Source organism: Ischnura elegans, chromosome 6, assembly GCF_921293095.1.
Source record: "Ischnura elegans chromosome 6, ioIscEleg1.1, whole genome shotgun sequence".
Taxonomy (NCBI): Eukaryota; Metazoa; Arthropoda; class Insecta; order Odonata; family Coenagrionidae; genus Ischnura; species Ischnura elegans.
Window position 1 is genome coordinate 65,335,187 of NC_060251.1, and position 22,134 is coordinate 65,357,320.

At 38.3% G+C, this 22,134-nt stretch overlaps 1 protein-coding gene and 1 long non-coding RNA gene across 2 annotated transcripts in view; one reads left to right on the top strand and one right to left on the bottom strand.

Moving 5' to 3' along the window:
* The first annotated feature begins 10,348 nt into the window (after positions 1 to 10,348).
* LOC124160915 lies at positions 10,349 to 14,885 on the top strand. The gene is made up of 2 exons (XR_006865269.1): positions 10,349 to 10,399; positions 14,730 to 14,885. It is a non-coding gene; the product is annotated as an uncharacterized LOC124160915 (long non-coding RNA).
* LOC124160913 (extensin-like) overlaps positions 10,517 to 22,134 on the bottom strand; it is a 56,095-nt gene continuing 44,477 nt past the window's right edge. Inside the window, exons 2-3 of the mRNA XM_046537029.1 lie at positions 14,710 to 14,892; positions 10,517 to 13,570 (exon numbers count right to left, since the gene is read on the bottom strand). Of these exons, the coding sequence (XP_046392985.1) occupies positions 11,099 to 13,570; positions 14,710 to 14,892 (2,655 nt within the window). The 3' untranslated portion in view covers positions 10,517 to 11,098. The remainder of the gene's footprint in view (positions 13,571 to 14,709; positions 14,893 to 22,134) is intronic.

Genomic DNA, 22,134 nt, shown 5'->3' on the forward strand with positions numbered 1-22,134 from the left:
TATTAGGCTACTCTTTTTGATGTGAAAATTTTATAGCTGTCTTTATCAGAAATGATGGTACGATCATTAAGGAACACATGCTATGATAAAGAATTTAAGCGATTTTTCCTAGATTATTCAATTTACTAACACAGCTGCGCAACAGTACAGAATTTAATTATTTAGAATTCGGAATTAATTTGTGGAAAAATATTCTGTCTCGTATTCTTTTCGATGCAATACACTGGATACGAATCGCATCTTGTTTTCTTCGTTAAAACGTTCTCGGGTACTCGTCATGTTAAATAAAAACTTTTGGGCTATGTCGCCGCGTCAAATTTTTGGGTGGCCCCAACGTTTCCCGACCGATGCTGGTCGCTTTAGAAATTCCCTTGCGAAAGAGATTCCCCTGAGAAAGCGACCGGCATAGGTCGAGAAACGTTGGGGCCACCCAAAAATTGACGCGGCGACATAGCCCAAAAGTTTTTATGTAACATGACGCATCTTGTTAATTTTACAATTCTCGCTCGCTATGTGCGCAGTGCTTAATTTCGGCTGAAACAGTGTTCCGGTACCTCTCAGGGGTGTGGGTCATTATTAGGGTCGGGTCAAAAAATCCATTGTTTTTTAAAATATTTGATCGGACATGATTCCTCATTGTAACTTTTATTACAAGTTTATTAAGGTCTGAAGTAATAGGGAGCGTTATATTTGAAAATCGTATGGATTAAATGAGTGGGTATGCGTTCCGGTACCTTAAATTTTAGAAATTAAGATCCACTTGTGTCCACAGTGGTGGATTAGTGCGGGGTGCATCCGCTCCTTCCACTAATTTAGTGTTTTCTGGAAAGATATTAACCGATTTGCGAAAATTTAGGTTGAATTTGGAGATAAACCCCTGTAGAGAAAAACTGTCATTATGCCCGTTTTAGCTATAAAGTATGATGAATTTCGAAATTCGAGATTATATTGACGAAGTTTATAGTCTATTGAAAGAATTTTATGATTTTACGATTGTATATATGACTGATTTTCGGGATCGCGGATGCCCCCGCACTAATTTAGTGTTTTCTGGAAAGATTGAAAAGATTTTCATCTTTATAAATTTGATAGTTGATCGTAACATGAAATAATACAGGAAATACTTTCTCCCGTCAATGACTAGTGAAAGTCCAGCCCTGTCACAGTGCAGTTTGAGCCATAGTACAGTTCCAGTCATGCTATCTAGCCCTGTCACAGTAGAGTTTGAGCCATAGTACAGTTCCAGTCATGTTACCCAGCCCAGTCACAGTCCAGTTTGAGCCATAGTACAGCTCCAGTCATGTTACCCAGCCCAGTCACAGTGCAGCCTGAGCTCTAGCACAGTTCCAGCACAGTGATTCAGCTCTGTTACAGTACAGTTCTTCTCAAATTCTAGCTGCCATAGTACAGTCTAGTACAGAAAAGTGTACTGTGACTGTGCTAAACACAGAGTTTAGTCCGGTTACAGTGCAGATTTAGTGCAGTCACAGCGCAGATTTTTTTGTATGGGTAGGGTGTCTCTCAAATGAAATATTTTATTTCACCGGCTTAGCGATCAATGTTTAAAAATAATTGATGGGTATATAAAAACCACTTGTTTTCGCATAAGTATCAACCCTCAGACACAATTGCGCTGAGCGATATTTATGACCACTAAGGCGCCGCCATCCTTCCCTCAAACTAGGGCCTTATCCGCGCCTTTGTGTGCATTGTGTAATAGGGTTGGCCGAGAAATGACTTTTTTTCAGGATCCTGCGCGTGAAAGTTGCCAACATATATCAGGGTCTTCTGATCCGAAATTTTTTCAAAATTGGATGTCAGCAACCTCTAAATTTACGATTCATTATGGGAATTATTTCCCTCCAGAGGGTCATTTGTATTCATCATGCTTTATTGCTACAACGGGCTTAGTTAAATAGAGTGTTTTTCGATTGATTCTTGCCTCCAGATTCAGCCTGAATATCCGATTTTGAAAAAAATTCGGATGTGAGACCCTGATATAAAGTGGCAACTTCCTCACACAGGGAAAATTTGATCCTGAAAAAATTCATTTTTCGGCCCACCCTATTGTATGCGTCTGGATCTCTGATGAATCTTTGTCAATGTTTGATGCGTTTTGATGAATATCCGTGCAGGGCTATTCAGTAACTCTTTACGCGGTCGCGAAGACGAAAGATTCCGTTTACGTGGTTACGCCGCGTAAACATTCGAAGCCGCGTAATTTGCTATTCAGTAGGCTTCACGAAAACATTTTCGTGCCTTCCCCTCCGCGGTAGTGGGGAAGTCGAAGATACCCGAAGTTTTCCTGCAATACGTCACTGCGAGCCAATCAGAGAAAATCGGCATGCAATTGTCCTCGACAAACAAAAATAGAGCGAGATTCAGCTGGTAAGTGCAATGCTATTGAATCATATTGAATTATAACGTTGATTAATGAAAAGTATGTTGTACACTTTTAAATATAAGTGAGAGCTCAACGTGTATATTAATGTTGAAGGTGAGTGCGCTGGAAATATGTTTGCGATTAGCCACCTAAGATTACAGTGAGTAATTGGGATAAAAACTTGTAAATGAGAGGAATTTGGCGTTATTATGCATTTGGTTATACCTTTGCTTTGATGGACCCATTTTAATGATAATACAAGTATTTGAATTGAAGTAGTCAGTTTCGTCATATCGTTTATCGCAGAATTGGCCGGATAATTAGTTATAGGCAATGAAAATAGTAATGTAAACAGTCCTCATGAGTGTGGTAAAATGTTTTGAAAATTATTATCAACCGCAAGCGATGTCCTAAGAATAGTTTGCTCAATTATTGGAAGACTGTAGATAAGAAAGGATAACTTTACGGGATAAGAGCTGGTAACAGGGCGCTAAGAAGACGGAAAATAAGGTGAAGAACTAAACCCCTCAAAATAGATAAAAATAAGAATCTATTTATAACGGACTGCCTATCATTACGTTGCAACCCTGACTTCAATGTTCACAATTTGTATCCTGGCATTAACATTTAAGAGTTATGGTACTGACGAAATGCGCCTCAACATTTGTCGCTAACGTATATAAGTACACCTAACTTTTTAGAATAGAAGTGACATTGAGTTCATATTTTTATTGAATAAATTCAAATCTTCTTCATTTTGTAGTAGTTTCAATTTAAGAGATACCTTGGGAATTTTTAAATTATGTACAAAGTCAAGTGAAGGAGTTTCTACCTCATAATTTTGGATTCTTAAAAATCAATCACGCTATAATATTATATAGGTAGCAAATTTGCAGCATCTAAAGTCATCAGCACACCTAAAAATATCACTTTCTTACTACCGTTCCTAAGAAAAAGGAAGCACAGCCTGAATGGGTGGCAATTGATATAAACTGAGCTATAGTGATGCCTGTTCTACTTTTATCCTGAAGTACCTCACAATCAAGAAGGTTAAGAGACCCAAGCAGTGATAATTGTCAAAGGAAATTTCTGCCTAGTGAAAGAAATTATGTCTTATGCAAGTAACAGAAAAATGCATGAAAAAATAATGGATGAAACATGACCCATTCGTAATATTTCTTTTCTCATTTTAGACCATTCTGATGAGGTTGGTGGCAACTACAGGGTATCCCTTCTACGAGGGATCCCATGATTAATTTTAAGGTGGAAAACCGTAGTTTGACCACCAACAAAAGCAATGGTAGTGTATCAATTGGTAATTTACCAATGCATTAGGTAACCTGTTAATAATCGCTTGTCTAATAGTTCTGGCCTTGTTTAATATGCCTCTTCCAAGAATTAGGGACTCTGCAAGAGCTGGGATCTCCATAATAATCAGCCTTGTCTGGGAAGGGAAAACCAGCCCCTACACACATATTATGAAGTACAACACAAGAGTTAACTATCAATCCTGATTTTATTGGTGTACACTCCAGCACTCAATGTCTCAGCAATCATCTGAACCTAGAGTTAAGAACCCCCATGCACCTCTCAATAGACTTCATAATTTGCTTATGGGCTTCAGTTTAATAAGTTTCAGGGGTACTTGGCCTGCCACATAGTATTTCTGTCTGGGGCCAGTGGTGGTGTGGGTTACCTAAGCCACCTATCATTCATTACACTGTTTTCAATATATTCGGTGCTCAAGGATACAGATATAATATAAAAATTATTCTTTCTTTTCGATGCAAGGAGTTTACTTTAAAAAAATCAAGGTCACTTCCAATATATTATTAATATCATATAATGTATGCTAAATTATGTACCAGATGATTATTTTTCCAAATTTATACCAAACAACAAACACTGATATCCACTCTCCCAAGTACATTTCATTTCCCTATGCATGGCTGATTGATTCCATATATGTATCGACATAACTGATAATCTGGAAAAATTGATGCTTGCAAATTACTGTTAAATAAAATAGGAATGACTTAGAAATGATACTCTCTTACTTTATTTCCTTTGAGCTTACCTGTAATTATTTAGTAACTATAAAGAATAACGAAATGCAACCGTTGTTCTGGAGGTGGTATCAGTTACCATCATGTGTCAAATTGTTTAAGAGCTTGTTTCACAAGCATGTTATTAATATGCTTCTGAGTGGGTTTTCATAGCATATGGAATGAGAGTAGTTACAAGAGACTTAAGCTGTGGATGTAGAATGGGTTTCAAGATATAGCAAATATGAATCATTAAATTACAGGGGGTGGGGAGCTGTAATTTGGTAAAAGTTTGTAATATGAATAGAAGAGTGGCATTATCACCAAATTCTTTTCAATGCTACATTTCTAATCCCATACTAATGGAAACAGCCTAGGTAAAGTTGATGAACATCCAGAGCAACATCTCCATTAATCGGTTACTTACATCATGCCATATTATAATGCAGGAAATTTAACGAAAGGAACTGGATCCTTTATTGTGAATGCATAAATACCTATTAACTGTGTTAGGCCCATTTGTAGGAATACCTCGACTATCACCAATTAATTTGAGAAGGACTGGCATGTAAGGTAATGATGATTTAGAAACACTCAAGAGAATAATTTTCAGAGTCAAGGTCTAATCCATGATAAATTATTGAAATAAATTACAATGTTGGTTTGATTATTCTCCAGCAGTATAAATTTGTTGGAAAATGCTATGTAAACAGTAATGGGCTCATCACAATTTGTTCCAAAAATTCATGGGCATCTACATCAGCAGCAATTCATGCTTAATTTTATATTACTCTACTCTGCTCATTTTCTATTGATGGGAATTATATATCTTTGGTCAATATGGGAGGAGAATTCTATGCTTCTGTAACCTCCTCAACTTCCCTTTTGACAGAGGGATGGCCAAGTCCCAAAGTCATTGTCACTACCAGTAGCTGCCATGCCCATAAAATTGCAGTGCACAATATATCTAGATTTAGGTAGGTATTCCATGTACAATTTTCACTAACTTATATGGGGATAGTGGTTGATGTGGTTTAGTAATTTACCTTCAAATGCATTCGTACCACAAGAGCTCTTTGAGCTGGAATCATGTGGGGACATAAAATATTTATTGGCTTCCAAGCTAAATCTTTATCCAATATTTTCCCTGAAATACTTCTTATGTTAATACGAAAGGGTCATATACATTCATTAGTTCCCTCACACAAGACTGTCTCTTTCATCTCTCTCCTCCTCCTAAGTATTTCTAGGGCTCTCACACCAATAATTTTCAATCAGATTCGATCGTTACATAAATTAACGATACACATTCAAATGAAAATAGGTTAGCCTCACCTCACCTTATGAGAACATTAAAATTGTAATCTCAGAAACAATAAATTGTCTCAAAATGTTATATGGAACAATATATATCTATAGCACATTAAGAAGTAATTGGCTGTCTTATTTCATAGATTTACAATGAGTCATTTCACATAAAAGCATAAATCCCTTAGCTAGGGTTCTGAGTGGCTAGAATGTGGGAGTCAATTCCTTTATACAATCATGATACTGCAGCAGGCACAAACAGGTATCTGGCTCTCAGACAATATCCACACTCAATACAAATAAGATGATTGACTTGCCTCAATTCTTTAATAGGGACCATCACACTAATGGCCATTGAATAAATACTCTCGCGCTCTCTTCCATAATAATCATATTCATGCCATGGACTCATAGGCTTAATCGAAAGGAAACATCCTGTATGATAGATATCACAAAAACAACATATGTCCCCAATGTATATACTAACTATTTTGAACAAAACAAATCTCTTATATCAAGAAATACTTACAGTCATCTTTTGTCACAAGACAGATGACACTGAAAACAGTAGTATACTCAATAACGACTACTTGGTAAAATAATTTAAGTTGTACCCACTATGCTATGTACATAAATAACATGCCTACAAACGTCTATCTGTCATACAAGCATCTACCTATCCACAGTTTAGACATGGTAACCTCCAGCCACAGCAGCTGCACATTTCATTTGCGAAAAGGACCTAATATAAACACACAAAATCGATTCACCTATCAGTTATATCCTTTCAGTGTCAATATCTTGTATTTGATTAGTTAAAACAATAGCCATCACAACGTAGAGAAAAAAAATATACATCTACCATACGGCAATAATTGTACATAATAATACATCGCCAGCCTGAGTAAAAATATTGATCAGCAGAGGAGCTGTCTTTCTGCTAGTTATGTCCCTCCAACTTCATCATCCAAAAATATCTTATACAACTGTATATACAGACTGTAGAGCGCAGTATTCATTCATGTTATTTTAGCATTGATGTTGAACATGAGCCCTTTCAAACCAGAAGAAACAAAATAATCTTATAATCATACTACGAGTTGTTTACCTTCTTGGTGGATATTAAAAGTAGCATTTGTACTTTATCCTAAGTTCTTGAATCCCGCTACATACTCCTTTTGCATATACACTAGTATTCATAGAGTAACACAGCATTCCGAAGTGGGAGAGCACTGACTAACGCCACAAAGATGAATCGCAGCAGCAAATTCATGAATGGAACACTTCCTAACTTTGTAACCGTCCCGGGGAAAAGTAGAACAAAGCATTTAAAATATCTACGCTCATACATCATCTACACTCATAGTGAAACAGACGACGGGAAAATGTCTTGTAAACACGGCTTAAAAACAAGATGCGACGACACATTTTCAACTTAAGTATTCACTTTGATAAACGGTTGAAAATAAATAGAGTACTATTGAGATATGCAATTAAGCGGGCGATAACGATAAATATGAAAAATATAAAACATTTCCTCAATGACAAATAACAACACCTCCAACTCCAATAGGTATGTATTCCGAAAAGAGAATATGAGAAGCATATACAAGACAAGAATAATTAAAAATTCATGAAATTAAGAGTTAAATATGCAAAAATATTACTTGCACGAATTGAAATTACGTCCACAACTACAATGAACACCGCTGTTTACATGGCAAAGCAAATACATGACATATATTAACTGCATGTGGCCCCGTCGTATACCGCGGTCTGCTGTTTACGCGGCGGAAACTGAGTTTTCGTTGACAACTCTCGTCGCGTAAACTGAAGCACGAAACTTACGTGGCGGAATGTTCGAAATGGCTTACAGAATAGCAACAATGTGATTTTCGCGATCCCGTCACGAAATCTTTCGTCTTCGCGACCGCGTAAACAGTTAGTGAATAGCCCTGCAGCTCACGGTCTTAGGTTCAGCTGATTATACGGGTGAACCGTTGTCATCACATTATGAACGGCATTGTTACGGAAAATGTAAATAAAAATATCCCAGTCCTGCCATTTTTGATAACTTGCTCTGGCAGCGTTACTTTAGACAAAAACAAGCATCAAAATTTGAGAGTGTAATCCACGTTACAATGGACATAGAAGATTTTATGAAACCTAAGGAAAGGAACGTAACAATTCATAACTCGGGCGAAGAAGCTGAAAAGCGAGGACTTAAATGCTCTGAAAATTTGTCACTATCTGACAATGTTCTCAAACGAATAAATGATTCGGCAAGTGGTAAGAAGATCGATGAAAATGCTGACATTAAGGAAGAAGAAGCTTATTGGAAAAAAAGGATGGATTGCTTAACTGAATCACATAAAAAAATTGATCGGGAACATTGTCAGACGGCTAATGATTCGTGGATGGAAAGAACTCGTGCCTACGCTCCGCTAATGGACACGGAACTTTGCAAAAGACTGACGGATAAAATTACTGCTTGCTATAAAGAAAATCCTGAAACCCCTCTTGAGTGTGCCAAAGTGGTTGAAACATTCACATCATGCGTCAATGCTGCTGGTATAGATGCTATCGATAAGATTCACCATTGACAGCATTGAACTCTATCAATTAAGGTTAGTGATTTTCAAATATGCTAATTCGATGGTGACGTGAAAAATAATAATATTTCATCTGTTGCTGTATAAATTCCATGTTGAAATGATGATTTCCCTTCGAAATACGTTCTATTTCAGCTTATGTTAGGTTCTATACTTTCGTATATATACGATAATATATAATATAATATATTATACGATAATATATTATCCTATTTTTGTAATTTCAAAGCGAATGTTTACAGTTAGACCTTGGGATTTTGATAAAAATGTTTTTGAGCGAAAGCGTAATCCATTAAACATGTTATATTCGTTGGGGTAATAATATTTCTGATAAATACAAAATAATTAAATTTAGGATAGGGTAATGGAATATACAGTAGCAAGATTTAGACGAAAGAAAATCAAATAAAATAATTTCAAACTGACTTATGGCAGAATTATCCAGGAATACGCAATTCTTGAACACTTTTAGCTCGTAAACAGCTATTTTCAGGGTCGGGGTGAAACTGGCCATCCTAGGAATGTGGAACGAAAAGGAAGAAAGGAAGCGCGCGAAATAGCCGATGCTGTAGCTGATGCATTTAGGGTTCCATTTGACCTGTTCTTTATTCGAGTTATTGGAAGATAATCAATCGCTAATCATTGGAATTTGTAACGCATAAGGCTGAGTGTATAATAAATGGAAAGCAGAAGAAAAAAATGTCCTCTCGCGAACATTGGCCAATCATTATCTAATGACGGAAGAAAATTTCTTTCCGAGTGGTAAGCGGACTTTAATTATTAGTATTTCCGACGCCTTCTATCTTAAAGCATCACTATCCTTTTCATTTCAACTGTTTGTAAATACTTAACACTTTAATACGCCTAATAATCCATTAGTTTTTAAATAAAATACTAGCTACTTGGAAGGGCTATTATCATTCCTGTAATATCACTGTATATCTTTTCTGATTCGTAGTCCTTTAAAGACGTGCGTCACGAGGAATTTAACTTAAGTGACACGACTCAGTTTTTGAGCAATTAGCAGTTACAATATTTGTTAATGGTATTTTTCATCTTATAAAATGCTTCAATGGCCAAAATTTTAAGTTTAAAGACCTAATGCCAAATTTTAATCATCGCGTTATGCGCAGCTATTTGATGGCTTTGAAATCGTTAATAATAGAAGAAATTCTATCTTTCCCCAGATGTTGCCTCAGTAAAATTTCGACTTGCCCCTCGCAAATATGCCCCCCGCATCACGATTTCCTATTTTTAATTTTTTTTTGGCCTTCTAAACAATATTGTGGACTGCATCAGCATAAACAAGTTTCTTTGCAAGACTGCAGCAATTTTGGCAGCTTTTTTTTCAATTTCAGCTCTCTGTGCATCGTGTAATCGCACTTGAGCTGAAGGATTACACATATCCTGCACCTAGTATATGCATTCAGCCTAACCTCTTGTTCTGTTCATATCCTGGTTGTATATGCACACTTCGTGTTCCCATTTTCTTTTCCTTCATGCTCACACAGTGGTAGCAAAATCAGTTAGCTGTTCCTAAGAAGATTCTTCTTAGTTAATGGGTCATTGCCCATTACTTGGCTGTGATAATCAGGCACATACTCTTTACATACGCATATTATGCTAATTAGTGGGAAATTACTGAGATTTCCATTGATAATGAGGCCAGGCAAATAACCCTCAATTCATTTGGCGTGCACCATTACTGAATAAATTAGAGTGTACCTGTGAAGTTGTTTCTATTTTAACTTCTGACAACTTGAAATTTTTTCAATGTGGAATATACAAAGTTTTATTTGTAGCTCTTTTACTTTGACTGAAAGTATTGTTTATTTCTTGATATAAAATGTAGTCATGAAATGGCTGCCTAGTGTCTTTACAGGAGATAAGATTTTGACTAGCCTGTTGAAATATTTCATATCCCATAAAAAAAGATATTTTCAAGTACCTGTATGTTTAATTTTCTATTCCCATTGATTGTAATAGATTTTATTCCATTATAGGGTCCTTGCAGTTTATATCTTACATCAAGGAAATAGCAAGGAAAAGAGGTATAATTACAATATTAGTGCAGTTATAGGCTACCTCAAATAAGCTTACACCTTGAAAAACATTTCACCGTGTGATATATATGGTAAAAAGCTGTAAATAAATTTTTTGGCTCCCCCTGCAGTAGCATGGAAATTAAAATGAGTTAACTTTTGTAACTAGTGAGAATAGCTATCTAGGGACGTTGATGAAATAATGATGGTCGGAAGGCAATCGTATATATGATTCCATTTATGCCTCACTCATCAAATTGGAATCTCTGCAACTCTGGAAATTTTCAAGATCATTATGTGAACACATCATAGCTACTTCTTCTGCCTCTATTTCTTTTCTTCTCTCTGTTACTTTCAACATTTTTATGTGTAATTGAATTCTCCTCCAATGACTGCATTACTGCTAATTTATTCTACAATGAATAATTTTGATTAAGATTGGTGGTTTTTATTTACAAACCAGGTTCCATACTATATGACAACAGAGGATGCACTAAATTGTAAAAAAATATTAACTCCACTTTATATAAATAAAGCACTATCTTGAGTTTGACTTACTTATATCTATATAAAAGAACTTTGTACACTTGAACTTCATCACTTATCTTCTCAAATAGTTAGGATCAAGATGATCCAAATGTTTTAGCTGTCATAATTATTTGGCTTTGCCCAGTCACAGTCAGTCTGTTTAATTAAGGCAGACACAAGTTATCTATGCTTCACTAAAACAACAGCTGAAACTACTTCCTCTGAATTGTTTTCTCGCCTCAATTGGCTACTTCCTGTCCCTGAAGGTCGGTTGTTTGATGTCAGGGTAGTTCCACCAGTTGAAGGGTTACTTTTACTATTTTGCTCAGTCAGTACGAGATCTTCATCATCAGCTCGTGCATTGGCGGAGCTATAGTAGGAGCTATGATGATTAATTGGCTGGCTACTTCCCCCACGGGAAAGATCTGGTGCAGGGATATGATAAGCTCTGGCAGGTACCGCTCCTGCTGGTGCATTAATTGGTGTCCACGATGAGGAATCATCGGATGATGAACTAAGGGAATCTGTCGGCGACGATGAACTGCTCAGAGATGGGGAGCTTGGGCTGTATTGGAAAGGGGCTTTCGTTGTGATGTGGATCTCCTCAGCTATACTTTTTGGTGGTGGGTCAGATGACTTAGATGATGCTGATGGCGATGCCACAGAGTAGCTTCCTCTGACTCTCTGCTGGTGATAATAAGGGGTGGAGGCAGTATTATGATTTGCCCATGTTGAGTCAATGGCAGGCAGGTATGAGTAGGATGAGGATTGGCTGGATGAGCTTCCACGGACTTGGTGTGCTCCAGGCAAATGATGATATGGTGGTCCTGTTTCTGGTTTTTGGTAAACCCGCACTGGAGGCCTCACTCCTTTGTAAACAATGACTGGTGGTTTGAATGGCTCTTTTATCCTCTGATATGAGTCTGCACCATAGAAGTTATCATTCTGTGGATTATAAACTTCAACTTTTGGGCTTGTCTCTTCATCATCCTCATCAGAATATGCCGGTCGCGGTGGAGTGGTGACGTACGGCTCTGATATGCTTGCACTTGGGGAGGCATCTGGTGGCCTACGGCTGTCATGGCTTGCCGATATGTATGATGGCGTTGTTTGAGCTGTGGCTGAGGCTTCAGAATCATATTCATATCTTCCTGGAGTATACCCATGGTGATCTTTGATTGGACCAGAATTCTGATTCACTGTCAAGTCTGGGGAATGGGTTGAGTGGAATATCGCTTTGGTGATCTGTGGGTGGCTGCCGCCAATGGAATTTGAGGGTGGAGATGATGAATGAGAGGGGGCCTTAGGTGGTCCATAGGGACGTGTACCCTTCTGTAAATTAGGCCGGAAAAGCGGCTTACTAGTGGAGTCAGAGTGGTGGTTAGGTGGGCGTGAGCTGCTACTCGGCCGTGACTGGGATCCACTGTGTCCACCGCTGGGCTTTGAAGGGTGGTGGAAGGTGTATGGGTGCTTATGGCTGCTGGAGTGGGAAGGTGGATGCCTGCTGTGGTGAGGTGGGCTCTTAGTCTCGTGAACCTCGTATGGGCGATGGCTTGAAGGTGGGCGTGAGTAATGTGGTTCCTTGTGATGGTGATGGTGGTGGTGGCTAGTCTCTCTGTGGTGATGCGGGCTATCATGGTGGTAGTGGTGGTGGTGGTGGTGCCCATGATCCCTGTGCGGACTCGAGTGGTACCGATAGGGGCTGCCATGTGATGATGGTCTGCTCTTAGGTGGTCCCTTGGAGTGTGGGCTGTTTCCTTTGGTGCTATGGTACTGAGAGCGAGGAGGACTGGGAGACCTGTGTTTGGAGGGGTAGTTGCGACTAGGTTGATTGGTTGATGGGTGAACAGTTTGAGGTGGGCCATAGGTTGATGCTTTAATAGGGGGTGGTGGGTGCAGGGGTATCTTGCTTGGCTCTTCTCTGTATGGTGAGGTGGCAACCACTTCTTGTTCTTTTTGTGGCTCTTCTTCAGACTCGCCAGTAAACAAATGTGGTCCTACCATATGATAGTGGCTTGGCTTATTCTGCAGAGACTCAACTGGAATTGCATTGATATCTGGTGAATAGTTAGCATTTGCCTCTTGTTGTCCTTGAACCTGCTCATTGAGTATTTGCTGGGGTATGTAAATTTGCTGCTCGGCTTGCGGAGTTGGGTTGTAAATAGCCATTACTGGAACCTGAGGCTGCTCCAGTATGTAAGCATGTGTAATTTGTGGTATTTGAGCGATTTGTGGTAATTGTGTGATTTGGGGTATTTGCATGATTTCGGGTATTTGTGTGATTTGAGGTATTGAAATGATGGTTTCTGTCTTTGGTGGTGTCTTCTTTTTGGGTGTTGGAATTACATAAGGTTCTGAAGCAGGGCCTTGAGAGCCAGCTGCTAATAGTTGCTTAAATATTTCTTCATGTGAAGTTGCGGGACTTGAAGGGAAAATGAAGCCTTGAGCCACATTTTTCAAGCTTTCATCAAAGTCTTTTTGATTTGAGGAATCTGGTTGGGTTGCCTGTGCCTGGAGTATTGATTCAAGACCATGCTGATCATCATCACCAGGTGCAGTTGCTCCTCCATTAGTCACTGGATAAATTATCATTGGGATGTTGCCATTTTGAACAGCATAAAACTTCAGTCCTTGAATTCTCTCCACACTTGCCTGCCAAAAAGGAATCAAAGAATTAGAATGGTGGAATTTTGAAATCAGGTTGTCATAGACTTCTTGTTTATGGAGCTACAATTTTTAACCTTCGTACACATAATACATTAATTTATGCTGTTGGAATAATCATTACATAATCATAATGATCAAAACTCATACAGTGAATATCTCTGGGTAGAAATAAATATTTTCATAAAGTTTAGCATCGTATTTATAATTGGTAACAAAGATCATTCTTGAGTGCCATTATTCTGTCATTTCATTCCATAGCTATGTGCATCAAGTTTTTATTGAACCATATGGATGGTATCAGAGTGAAATATATGTTGAATATAATATTTGTGTTTGATATCAGGTTTCTTTTATTTAATACATAATTAATATTTTTGAATTCTCCAATAAAGTATATTGAGAATAGTGGTATTTAGAACAGAGGTTCATTTGATGAGTAATTTTCAATTTTGTGAAATTTTATATACCTTTCTATTTAGTATGAATTATGATTCCAGTACCGATCCTTTTAGAAGTTAGTGAAAAATTTGAAAATGAACTTAATTCCATCGGAGTGAGTCATTCCGTTATTAAGGAAAGTTCTCAACCTGAGAAAAATAGTTGGAACTGAAGTAAATCATAGTTTAATCATGTAACTGAGAATACTTATCTTTATTTGAATAGTGATGTTTTAGGGCTAGTAAATTTTTATACTTTAAACTATCAGTGTAGGTAATAAAAAAACATACTCAAATTTTAGCGCTTCAATTTTTTATCTTAAAAATTGTGAAGATACCAGTATTGTATCCCTTGTTGCCATATCTAATTGAACATGTGTTTTTGTAGTAAAATAGTTTCCACCCTGACTAATTCCATCAAATTTAATTCATATACATCATTTAATATAAAAGTTGTTACATATTATAACAACTTTATCAAATGCTCATAGTGTGGTTATTCCTGTTCAAAAGATATTTTTTTCTGGTTCAAGAGCTTTAGGAGTTCTACTTATGAAGTATGAAATCCTGCCATAAGCTAGCTTAAGAAATAAATGAATTCAAACTCAACAATCGTATTTAAGGAAGAAGTTGATAATAGTTCATAATTTTGGCCAAAGGCATGCCTTGTTAGATTTTTAAACTTACGGCAGTATCTAAATCCTCAGGTACCATGTCAGCATCATTTGGAAATTGAACATGATCCTCACCACTTGTTGCCTCCACGTAGAAAGGTTTTGATGAGAATTGCCGGCTCTCAGCTTTATTCCCAAGAGCAAATGAAGCCAAATTTGTGGCTATGATTAAGCAGAGGAAGCCAATCTTCTCCATCTGTAAAAAAGGAAATTACTTGTCGTTAATATATTGAAATAATTCTGAATCAACCACATACCATAATTAATACAATGCTCAGCTCACTCTTTGTTGACTCAAAATTATGTATAAAAGTTTTGATTCAATTAAGTATTTATTGCCATATATTCAGTACTGGGCAGGTTCTGAAACTGAATGAGAAATAATGTTTAATTACGGGGGCCTTCATAATTTGTTATTCTTTTAAAGAAATATCTTTCCACTTAATTGGGAACGATGTACAGGTCAGATATGGAAATGCAGAAACAGTATTTTTCTTGTTTTCATAGTGGTATTGTGCTGTGAATTGTCGGTGCAAGTTTATGAAAAAGGAATATAAACAGCATGCACTCTCGATTTCCATTATTTTCATCTGTCAGCAATGATGTAAAAATAATTTGAGTTGAACCCCTGCTTTATGGCAGGTTCATGTTACAATGATTTCACTGTAGATATGTACTTTAGACATTTTAAGGGATTTTGCATACAGTGACTTCCTAATCTCAAAGCAAATTTTCAATGCTGTTTAAACACATTCTGAGTTATTCGACCTTCTATGGATACATATTATTGATGATTTTCATAGAATATATTAATTTATTAGGCTATTGGAGTTTTGGGTTTATGCTTAGGGATGATGATATTCACTTTAAATATTAATCTTACACAACTCGGTAGAAATGAAAATAATTGCTGCCACTGTAGACTGTTTGCAGAACACCTTTTCTGGTTATAACTTTATCTATTCCATCAGAGTGAGAACTTCTTACCATTGGACTATACTTTTTATGAAGCGTAAAGCCTGAATGGGCCATATTTTTTTAAGAGCTTTAAACGAGCCAGTTCTCCCAGATTGAATATTTCTTGCTTGATATTGGGCATCTCCCTGATTATCTTTCTTAACACTGCTAAGTCATGGCTAACAAACCCTGAAAGTTCAAAATTACAAAACTCAAGTGGCAACCTACATATACATAGCTACAGCTTTTAGGAATTTGCAATTTAAAATAGGCACAGGGGTTGGCATTCAATTGGAGGCTTAGGCTCCAATTAATTTCTCAGTTCATTTTATGGGACAGCAATATCTATGCTATCGGTGAATTCTCCTCGGGTTTTCAACCAGGTTAACTCAGTCGTGTAGGCCGACGATTCGGAAGATGACCCCCTTTTTCAATTAATAATTTTTTTGAAAATAGGATACAAGCCATCTTTTGAAACGTCTGATTATACTACTGAGTTAACCTGGTTGAAAACCCGAGAAGAATTCATCTATATAATTCACCTGGAGAAATTAAATTCATCTATGCTATTGGTTTTCTACCTGATGTCTTGCGTTTTGCAACTTTAAGTATTTAGTTAAAAATAGGTAATAAAAACAGCAATTGTTACACTCTTTGGTGAGAATTTCTGAAAAGCCCGATCTTAGTTTATTAGTAATGCGTTTTAGGGGTGTTCCGAGAACAGGGTCATTTGCTCCGCTCAATGTTCCTACATTAAAGGAGGACCCTATCTTTGCTAATCATCTTTGTGCATGCATGTTAGGGTGGGTTGAAAAAATAGTTTATAAAACCCTCCACCAGGGCTCAGACAATTTTTTAAGTTTAATCTATTTTATTTATTTGAATTAATATTACTTATAGAATAGTGTAAGGATTAATAAAATATCCCTCAGAAAGCCGTAAAACTCACAATTTTGAACCATTTATCTTAGTTTTTTTTCTGGCGGAGGGCCCTCGCACCTCCCGATTACCCTGGCAGGTATGCCATACACCCAGACATCCCAGTATTAGTTGCGCCTGGAACCTCCCCTAGCCTTAATTCCTGGCTGCGCCCCTGGCTCAGAGTACATGTAGTGGATTCTCTACAAATACGCTTGTTTCTCAAATTTGAAGTATTTACCTCAGGATTTTCTCCGATGTAAACTTTTTATGTTTAGAATGCAGGTAAATGTTGTGAAAGATCTACACAACATCTACACGTACATACTACCCCACAATCCATTTCACTAGGCGTGTGGCGGGGGTATGAGGACACCAGCCGTTCACAAATGAAAGGGAAATGCTCTAACGAAATTACGCCTAACATTTATTTAAGTCCTTTATTCTCCCGGGGAAAACAAATTCTCACACCTGACCGTTCCGTAAATTATCTCTCGTAATTTATCGTTTCTGTCGGACTTGAGATTTTCAGTATGAAAATTTCAGTACGATGATGTTAAGTTTCAATCGAGTAATACATCTTAAAAATAGACAAAATACGACGGGACGAGAGGGAGTGATCTGTATTCGAAGCCGGTTGAATAACAATGGTAACAAATCCATCTCTATACGATTTACGAACATTAAAAACCGTATTGATATTTAAGCGCGTTGCTGCGATCGGCGGGAAGTCTGTTTTACACCGGGCACGTAATTGCACAATCTAACGTGTGAATGAAGGAGCTGTCAAAATTAAGTCGCGTAAAGCGGTGAATTGTTAGGACGCAAGCGAGATTGCATGGACGTAATATGGCAAAATAACCAATTTTAATTTCGTTCGTGGATTCGCGCGATTGAACGCCATAATGCGAAATTAATGCAGTTCTAATCTGCGCAAATACGTGCCCCGTGTAAAACTCCTTTTAGTTCCCACTCATTCGCTACCTCTTAGAAATGCATCCACATTTGTTTCCACGGCGCAGCGGACACAATAAGGTCACCATCCTATGACCCTCATTACGGATCATTTGGTCAAAATTCTTCGCCCGCGCGGTGACCTCGGTCAAGGCCTTTCGCGGCGATGCGAAGCAGGAAATGTTCCCGATCGAGAGGGGTGCTGTGATATTCGCGTCTTCTGCGTCTGATTTTCGTTTGCGCTGGGAGCTGCGTCGCATTTTCAACACTTCAAAGTTTTTTCGTCCAACCACATTGAAGCATTGTGACTTAGAGTTGAATTCAGAATTATATTTGAGTCCGCCAACTTTCCGTCAACCGTTTCATTACAGCTATCTTACCTATAACTAATGATATTTTGCTCAAATATACTGTAGCTCTTCGAAAATAACTGGGCTGGTCAATTAATTTAATAATGCCTTAATATGTTAATTAAAGTCAATAGTATGGTAGCTATGAATAGTAATGATTCATGTGAAGTTATAATGTAACCAATATAGTTTAATAAACAAATAAAATGAAGTAAATTAATTAATAATTCTAATTAATTTTGTATTTACTCAAAGGATTTCTGAACGGAGTATTACCATATTTGATGTACTCGTGACTTAAATGGTAATGAGAGCTTATCAGTTCATCCCTTCATTCACTGCCAAAAAGGTCGCATCGCACGTCGTAACTGGTGGTGGGGACCGGTAGGATTTGCGCATCTGGGCCGCGTTCGCCACTGAAGTTGAGGTTATATCATCGCCCTATAACGCCACGGCCAAAAAAATCTTTCTGCAAGAGTAGAACGATAAAAGTAATCCTAAGTTGAATGATACACCTAAGGAGACTGGACTATAAAAAAATATATATGTACATGTATAAAACGGCTAGATCAAGGCCATAGGGCTAGATACCAGTTCAGCGCCAGAAAGCACTCATTGCCCGAAGAACCCTAAAGGGGCAGGGGGTTCAAATCTCGGGTGATACTTCATACACCCTCAAACAGTAATCCTTGGAATTCGTGTGAACCAGGAAAAGAAACTAGCCTCCCTACGCTGAACATGTGATATTCATGAAATTTTTAAAATATCAAGGGGTGCCCTTATCGAAAAATGAGTCAATCTAATCTTGCATTGACTTAAGTCCTCCCCTGCTGTTATCAATCCATCATTGAAGTTAATGCTTAGGTCTCTTGCACACACACCGATTTTGGACGGTTGGTAAAATATCGGCCGTCCACATTCCGACAGTGAACAATGGGAGGGCATGAGAGCTTGCACACACACCGATCACGCGCCGGCTCCGAGAAAATGCCGGTTAGCTGCCGTCCATTGTCACTGTTGATCACCAGCGCCGGCTCAGAAACATAGCAACTTTTCGTTTGACAGGTAAAAATCCGGCGTGTGTGCAAGCATCGCTTCGCCGGAAAAATATCGGCCGATATTTCATGGGCCGTCCAAAATCGATGTGTGTGAAAGGGGCCTCACACTAATAGCCCTATTCGCTATGGATAGAGAGATGCGAGCCCAAAGGGCCGGAATCGCGTGAGTGAATTTGACCAACATTCCTGGTGTCTTAACCGGCGCCATCGCCTCTCGGTTGCGCTCTGCATTGGGGCCGGAGTTATGCTCAGAGCTGCTTATCAAAGCCCCTTCAGGAGTGAATATAAAGGTGTAGGCCCAGTGGGCTACCTGGGTCCGGGTGTAGTCTGGGGTGAGTTCTACCTTCACCCATCTAAACTGACCTTCGGGTCTAAATAATAAGTGAGTGAGCGAGAAGGGGTTAATGCAGGCCTTGTGACGTCTGCACTCCGGTTGATATTGAGACCAACTGCCTCAGTGGTGAAGCATACGAATTGGCGTATCTGCGTACGTTCATGATCTGAGGCTAAAACCGTCACCGATGATTTCCATTACCCTGCCCATCGCACAACCCCAGTGCACCATCCGGGCTCGCCGCTGCAAGCGCGAGGCGCCGACCCATTTCGGGAGGAATGCAGGCGACTGAGACGCCGCCACACGAGGGAAGTGGGTGGGCGGAGGGGACTGCAAGAGGACATGAGGAACTGGGGGGAAGGGGTCGCATTCGGTGGTTGCCAACAGCCCAAGGCGACGACGCAAATCGAATAATGCTGCTTCCAATCCATCTCTGGTATGTTATGGCATTTGGAGGAGGCAACCGACAGCTAAGATCATTTTGCGCCATGACGGAAGGGTTTGGAAGGAAAGGTGGAGAGATACCCGGCGAAGTTATTAGTCTGCTCTTAACGAAATGCGCCTAGGGGACTACGCCTCATCGTCCTATCCAACGGACGGAGTGTCCTGCATCAAGCGTTCAAGCAGGGATCGGGCAGTCTCTGAAAATTCTCTGCCACCGCCGAGATTTGAACCCTAGCCCACGGTGAGGGAAGCCACCGCACCTACCCGATCCCCATCTATTCCTTGTTAATAATAACATTAGTAGATTTCTAATGTTTTGGAGGAAAGAATGTTAGGAAAGCGTGGGAGGAGAAGAAAGGGAATAGGATTTAAAGTTAGAATGAAATGAAACTAACTATTTTGAATAAAAAGGGAAGTCGAATTTGAGAGGGGTGAGAGGCGGAAGTGATTCGCGAAATCCTCCTTGTGAACCTAATTCAACCGTGGAATGCTTTAGTAATATTTTTCTTAGACAACGTCTCAGGCCCCCCTAGAAAATTAGAAAATGGCTGGAGTTTAAACAAGAATAAATTTTTATCCTAGTAATTTTCTAAGTATTTCTGGGAAATTATCTTTTAGTGGATATTATCTCTTGTTTTGCTCAAGAGCAAGAGTCTCGGAGGAGAACAGCAGGACTCAACTATTGCAGTACAGTAAAACAATAGGGAAATAGGAGATACCAAAAGAAAAATGTGCAGAAGGATAAAAAATTATATATCCAACCTTTGGGACAATGCTCCCCTCGAATTACATCCGAACTCATTTGACTCTAGTATCTTCGATGGATACGAAAATGCTTGGCGAAAGTTTAACATCTCCTGTTTATCAGTAAATATACGAATTTATCGATGCATGTGAATTTAAGGTCGGTTTATCATTCTTATCAGTTCATTATTTATCTTTATAATCCGTCTTTGTCGAAAGACTTCAATTTATCAATCCGAAATTATGAGATTAGTGGGTGAATCTCCTAAAATTTTCCCTATTTAAATAATAATTTTAGGAGAGACTGGCACTTTTGTAATGATAACATTATTGAATTAATCGTCATAAATGTGATTTTAAAGATAGTGTCATAAATTGAAAACAGTAGAGGAAAGTTTAATTTTTGGTTAATATTATGTCATGATTTCTGGATATTATTTACCAGCAATTTATTACTTATCCCAGGTTATAATTTTTTAATAAGGGCTAATATTCTTCACGTCTTTTTACCCCTGCCATGTAGCTAAATTTAGAACCACGTAATCGAAATAGCGAACTTATACCATCTATCGCCGTTTTCAGCTTCCTATGACATCGATTGCGATGGATTGCTGTTTCCGATCTAGGTAACTACGCAACTGTATTCAACCTCAAGGGTTACAATCGAAACTTAAGCGAAAATCAAAAGAAATTCGGAAGAGTTTTGAGTTGATCATCTTCTTGTGTACTCCATGCTTTTAAAGAGGAAATTAGCTGTAGTTCATTTTATAATTTAACGAGAACGGATTGTGTGATTATACTGCAGCGTCAACAAGAGTCGATTTCATTTGAAATGAGGGATGTATGGCAGTAATTATTATGTTAATGGTTTTGATATAGTTGCACTTAAATACCCGGAAATTAATAATGGAGATTTAGTATTTTGATGATAATATGAAGTAGTGCTGTGTTTGCGGATTTAGTATGTAGAACCACGAAATGGGAAATGAAAATTTACTTTGTTCGTACTCTCCTCACTGATAATTCATTCTCAGCCATGGTTTCGGCAGTATTTTTACATACTGTTGTCGACGTTGTATTTTCAAAACCAAGGTGGGGAATAAAGTAGTAGTGCTGAGTGAATTTTTATTTCCTCTGATTTAAGATATTAAAACCAGGCATATTGAAGCTTATATTCTGTCGAATGTAATATTTATGCTGTAAATCTTTTGTATTTGTTACTATTTTCTGATCGTATAAACTAGCTGATTTTTTCTGTAAAGTCTTTAGGACCTTGTTATTGTTAGGACCTCTTTTATTCATATATCCCGCGTTATGTAAACTGATTGAGGGATGTTTTAAGTGACCTCATTACCCATGCACCATCCACGATCGGATTTTCTATAAATATCAATCCGGGTGAGCATTAAATCGTCCGCAGCCTTGTTTTAGAGCCTCATTTACGTGGAGTGGTCGTCTTGCGAGTCGAGGGGAAGAGAGACCGTAGGTAAGGAAGGTTGCCCGGCGACCTTGATATAGGCAAGGGTCTCCCGCCCCCTCTATCCATCTCGTCCCCCATTCCCTTTGGTGTTTGCACTGCTTGCCCATAGAGGGCCCCCCGCCCCACTTTGCTATCCATGCTATCATACCAATATTATTGCTATCCATGATGGTAAACTTAATAATTTGGAATGCACTTC